We start from the raw sequence: 6470 nt of genomic DNA on the forward strand, positions 1-6470 counted from the left end.
ACGTTTTTCCAATGTCTTCATACGGCGCGCTGCCATCGGGTAACTATCTGGAAACGTAGGGTTGTCTTCCCTCCACAGCATTCCCGTGACGAATCTGTCTCCTACTCGCCTAGTGGTGTTCTCTAGAATCTCACGGGCTCGTCGATCTTCCACTGACTCCGGAAGTACCTTTACCGTAACTCCAGCCTCTTCTAGCACGTAGTGCGACTTCAGTAGATCGTACAGCTGCTGATTGGATACACCAATGCACGAATGATGACCGACGTAAGCTGTTCTTACACTTCCTCCTTCCTGCGGACCATATACCGTCCAACCCAGTTTGGATCGGATAGCTATCGGCTCTCCAGGCTGTCCAACTCGCGATTCGAGTGGCGCGAACAAATGTAGGTGTTTCAAACCTATCAGGATCCTCGGCGATTCACTCGAGTACTCTGCTAGCGGAAGGTTCCGTAGGTGACTATACCGCTCCGCTAGTTCGCGATAGTTTAGTGACTGTTTGGGCAACTTGAGTTCCTCCACGGTGTGGACCTCATTGATCGGTAGCTGCTCCTTCGATCCGATGGCGGATATTGTCAAACTGAACACCACCGAATTTCTCTCCAACCTACTCATACCTGCCGTCCAGGTCACACGGAGCGGCTGTGGTTTCCCGTTGGCTTTCAATTGACTCGCGATGGAGCCCTCGATCAACGAGAACGAGCTACCTTCGTCGAGAAAGGCCATGGTATTGACTGACCTTCCTCCGTAGTTCAACGTTACCGGAATCATCCGGAAGATAATCGGCGTATGCGCAATTGCGTTGTGGGCGTTGCAGTCCGATCGCATCTCTAACTGCGGACGATGGAGCATTGTATTGTGCTCGCCTGGTCGTCGACACCTCTCCACTTTACACCGGATGTTCGCCTTGCACCTACTTTTTCCGTGGCCATTCAAGCAGGACGGGCACAGCTCGAATCGATCTACCACTTCCAGCCGTTGAGGAATGCCCATTTTTTGGAACTCGTCGCAATTCCGTAGCCGATGATCCGTACGTCGACAAACTGGACACGGCGTTCTTCTGTGTTCCGGATTTTTTGGAAAGTACTCGGCGTGTGCATGTAGGTGGCTCTCGTATTCCTTCTGCTTTCCTCCTCTGGCCTTTCCAGGACGATTTTCCGGATGAATTCGGTTGTGTATCGATCATCCCAGTCGCTTCACTTGCTGTTGACACCAGATCGGACAAGAAATCTGACAACGTTCGTAGAGTGATCCTAACATGCTGCCTCTTGAACCGCACCCATTCCATTTTCGTCGACGGCGGCAGCTTTTCGACCAGTTCCTGAATCAGTAAAGGGTTTACCAGATGGTCGTTAAGCTGCGTCGCTTCGAGATGGTCGCATAATTGCTGAACTACCATCCCGAAACCGATGAACGTTTCCAAACGGTCTGCTTTTGGGGGTTCCGCCTTCCGAACTTTCACTAGCAATGTATTTAGCAACTGTTCCGGTCGTCCGTACAGCATTCGCAACGTGTCGATGATTTTTGGTACTGCTTGCGGCAACAGCATCCGACTACACACTGCTTCTCTAGCAGGGCCTCGTAAGCTCTCCTGCAGTCGCGCCAGGTTCTCCAGATTTGAAAACCCGCACGCTTTCGTCGTCGTATTGAAACTGCTTATGAAGATCGGCCACTCATCTGGCTGGCCGGTGAAATTTGGCAGCTTTCGGGAAAGAAACTGCCGAGCCGATATTTGCGCTTTTGTCGGGGCTGCTTCTTCTTGCGGCCGGATACGCTTCATTTTTCTCACGGTGGCTTCTTCTTCGTCCTCTTCTTCCTCGTGATGCTCTTCTTCCGACTCCCTGGATCCGCTCGATTCCTCTTCTTGTGAACTCTCTTCGTCACTTTCGGTTTCTTCAGCTGATCGTTCAGCCTTTTCTTTTTTCATTTTTGAGGATATTCGGATGGCTTATGAAAACTATTTTTTTGTAGCAGTGCCTTCGTTACACAACAGCTCAAAACTGAAATATATTGTTATTGTGTTTTAATTATATGGTATAATTTTTTCATTCAGTAGTAACTTACATGAATAGTTTTCTCTCCAACAAATCTTTTGTTTTTGCCTGTCTATTTGATGCGCGATACTTCACTATTCCTGCAAATTAACTTATTAGCTAACTACTTTCCACTCCGCAATATAATATTACCTTTTCCACTATGAACGATTAACTATTTTCTCCTACCGACTTATATTCAGTTTATTTATTAACGTCCACTAACAATCTCAAATTTTATAATTCACTTTTTTCACCACCTTTATTGTTTTCATTTACAGATTTCATTTACTCTCTACCTCTTTGCTTTCCCACAGACATCGACAGTTCATCTACGGATTATATGACTCGCAGGTGCAGCTACATCTTCGCGCAAGTAGTGTTGTCAGTTAGCTGCACTCTGTCGTCATCGGTGCCTCAACATAAACCATAGGTTGAAGGATTGTAGTCATGTGTTCGTTCGGGTTGATTTAGTTAGGCGGCCACTTCAACAACCATATGAAGGACCTTATGAAGTTGTTAAGCGTCATGATAAATACTTTGAAATTCTGGTGTTCGGAAAGAATCAGATAGTTTCGATCGATAGAATTAAGCCTGCATTTGTTTGTGATCAGGATTTGTCAAGTTATCCCCAAGATGATCGTCGCACAGTCATTACACCAGCAGGGCATCGTGTTCGATTCATGGTGTAACTGGAGGGCGTATGTAGTGGTATCATTCTGAGCCACCCTATTATATGTTGAGTATTGCCGTGTCTGTATATATGTCAAGTCAGTTTTATATAGGACAACAGTGTAAGCACACGTTCGATAATAAAGATATTTTATTTCCAAGTACTCGCCGCGTTTTTTTTATCGTTTTACCGGATCAAACCCCCACAACGGCCTAACTTCGGCTTGCACACTTAATCGTCAATTTTCCTCTCGGTAAAATAAATTGACGAACATGATCGTTAAAGTATATTTTAACTGATATCTCGTTAATAAATATGACGTTTACACATGTTACTGAAACTCGGCAATTAAGTTTGCCACAATTATCGGTGATTAGGAATTTATCCGAGTTTCGGCAAACCCATCTGTCAAACGTAATATCCTCTTTCGTGATGTATCGCTGTGAAAACAAACACGTGAGAACTAAGAAAAATGGAAAAATTACTTTACCTCTACTTTTTGTAAGTATTCAATACGATTCCTTTTATTTTGCTCAATCTGTTTAAAGTTAGAAAGTATTTCAATTAATCTGCCCTTTTACAATGTTTATAATTCCAGCGGATTTGCTTGATCTGTACATTGCCCTGCAGAAAACAGACAAAATATGGTCGATGGAAACAGCATTACCTGCGCGGCCGTACGAAGGGGCCAAAACCGAGGCCAAAACTAAACATAGTTGATAAAATCTTTTGGGAATAGGCCCACGAATATGTATATCAGGAATCGTGGAATATGACTCCCGGATTGTATAATAATCGTTTTTGTAGGCACATAGTTTTCAAAGATTTTTCTGTATAGTGTTGATTATGCAACAATAAACGCCTGCAAATATATTCTAATACTTCACGCTTTTCATTTTTATTTTGATTCCTCCGAAAATAAATAATAATAATCTTTCACTGAATCTCGGTAAAGCACTTTACCGATCAAGTCGGCAATGCATTACCGAACGGTACGGTAAATTTTGACAGCTGGGTGGTTTCGCTAATTTTACGACCATTCGGCATTTTGAACTTTCACCGAGATTTTTACCGAAATATCAGCTGTTGGATTCTCGGCAATTTATTTTGCCGGCCTCGGCGAAATAAATTAAGTGTGTGTATCTCGTCGACTACAGTAAATATGACCTGGAAGAAAGGTCTCGTTTAGGGGCACCGATCGTATGGCGAGGTGTGAGGGGTTTATAATAATCCGGTGGGAGGGAGGGGGTGAATGTGGGAAAAAAAACGGTATAAAGATTCACAATAAATATCTATTAGAGTGACGATCCTCCTGATTGACACGGGCTGTTCGATAGGGTGCTCCTAACACTCAGAATATGGTTGAATTCCTTGTCCGTGTGGTTAGAAGCGTGGCTTCAAAGCAAGACCATGCTGAAGGTGGCTGGGTTCGATTCCCGGTCCGGTCTAGGATATTTTCTTACATGATAAACGAATCAAAAATGGTAACTTGGCTTAGAGACCACGCAGTTAATAACTGTGGAAGTGCTTAGAGAACACTAAGCTGCGATGCAGCAATGTCCCAGTGGGGGATGTAATGTCAATAATAAGTGGAAAGGTTACATTTTGATTCTGAAGAGTCTGAATACCGGAGCCTTATCAGAGTATTTTACCCCTCATGAAGTTTATGGGGAAAACGAAACGAGAATTGTAACGAAATTCGTTGTATATTGCTTCTCGATAGCAGTAGCACAACAAGGATACAGGTAACGCTACAGTAGATCTACTTAATTAAATTTTAATATAAGTTTTTATATACAACGCGCTACGTACTGGTTCTCACAAAACAAGTTCATATTGTTCAAATGCACATTGATGTCAATTTCATGAATGAATCATTAGAAGGCAACCATAACCGCTGAAACAGGAGGAACAATCAGAGAACCGTAATGGGAAAATTATAATCTTGATTGGGCTCAGTACAAGCATGATACGCTACTGCTCAAACACCTATTTATATCATTTAAAGATACCAGGTTTCGCAAGCAAGTTGCAGTAATATTTTCCACGCGGCTGGAACGCGACGATCATCAGTGAGTGGGACGTAATTGATTTTTAAGATGAAAACAATTATTTTTCTAACTTGCATTGTGATCTTTATAACCCAGTCAGTCGGAAATGGTAAGATTCCTTAGACATTTTGTTCAGAACCAGTAAATATGCTTTTAATTAGAGATTCCTTGTACTACACCGAACAACCTCGCCGGGAACTGTGTTCCGATTGAAAAATGTGCACACCTGTTTGCTTCCAAGCAATTATACCAAACATCACCAAATCCGCGGGAGAGTGACATCCGCAATGCCACATGCAACATTGAGGCTTCGACAATGGGCGTTTGCTGTGCCACCGAGAAGATCTTCGAGCTACCGGAAAAATGCGGCCTTTCAGACTCAAATCGCATCGCCAACGGTAATGAGACGGAGATGAGCGAGTTTGCCTGGATGGCTTTGCTGATGTATCGTGATCTGGACAGCAACGAGGTGGACAGTAGGTGCAGTGGATCGTTAATTAGCGTACGATATGTCGTTACGGCGGCGCATTGCTTACCAAGAGAATCTGAAGGCCGGGATTCGAGTAAACTGTATGTGGTCGTAATATCAAACATGGCGCGTCTTATCAATAATGATGAATTGATCTTTTGAATTACAGTGAATTTGTTCGGCTTGGAGAGCACATTATCAGCACTAACCCAGATTGTGTAAATTTCACCGAACTGAACGGATATTTCGAAGAAGTTTGTGCAGACCCTGTAGAAGATGTTGCCGTGGAGTCTTATGTGATCCATCCCGATTATCGCAAAAGTTTTATTGGTGACGATATTGGACTGATTCGGCTAGCAGAGGCGATAGTCTTCAAAAGTATTCTTGAAACTTCTTAATGTGCAAATCAATTTCTTTAGCTTCGTTTCTTACAGCGCACATCAGCCCGATATGTCTTCCCATGAGCGAGGAATTGAAAGATTCTCTGCTACCGAATTACATTGTGGCCGGCTGGGGATACACACAGAATATGGAACCATCGGACGTGCTAATGAAAGCTTTACTGCCTCGAATTGATCGGGAAGCGTGTCAGCAGTGGTTCAATCCTTATAAAAAGATGTACAACATCAAAATAAGTGAGAGGCAAATTTGCGCAGGAGCTGTCGGGTTGGTCGATGCCTGTGCTGGGGACTCCGGTGGTCCACTGATGTGGGCAACAAAATACAAGGCTGGATTATCACGATACGTACTGTTCGGAGTGGTTTCATATGGAGTCGAGTCATGCGGGGTAAAGGACCTCCCCGGGTTGTACACACGTGTTGGTAGTTATTTAGAGTGGATATTGAATAATATGAAAGCTTAAACTATGTTTAGGTATTACGTATATTATCTCAAATAAAGCACAATTGGAACATTTTTCATTTTTTTAAAGTGAAATCTGTGTGGCGACCATTTAGGCGTCTCCAGCGTTCAATATGATGCATTTGTTGCTATTAAAAATTGGCCCGATCGGACATTGCATTTCGAAATTTTTGAAAAATCATTGCTTTGTTCCTTCCTAGGAAAAAAAATCAAAATAAAAAAAAACATTTTTTTTTCAAGATTGGTGGCAATGCATAGTATTTAAAATGTCTTGAAGACTCAGATGTTAATATGTACATTACGTGGGAGATTTTGATTTGAAAAATGTATTGGAGGTAATCACTTTACCTTCGATGGGACACGAACCCACGACCCTCAGTACGCTA

General features: G+C 43.0%; 1 protein-coding gene across 1 annotated transcript; it reads left to right on the forward strand.

Annotated features, from left to right (window-relative positions):
- Positions 1-4703: 4703 nt before the first annotated feature.
- Positions 4704-6159, forward strand: LOC134208147 (serine protease grass-like). The gene is made up of 4 exons (XM_062684216.1): positions 4704-4863; positions 4916-5324; positions 5393-5601; positions 5658-6159. Exons 1-4 carry the CDS (start codon positions 4803-4805, stop codon positions 6083-6085), a joined length of 1107 nt encoding a protein of 368 aa, XP_062540200.1. The 5' UTR covers positions 4704-4802; the 3' UTR covers positions 6086-6159.
- Positions 6160-6470: the final 311 nt, after the last annotated feature.

Source organism: Armigeres subalbatus, chromosome 1, assembly GCF_024139115.2.
Source record: "Armigeres subalbatus isolate Guangzhou_Male chromosome 1, GZ_Asu_2, whole genome shotgun sequence".
Lineage (NCBI taxonomy): Eukaryota > Metazoa > Arthropoda > Insecta > Diptera > Culicidae > Armigeres > Armigeres subalbatus.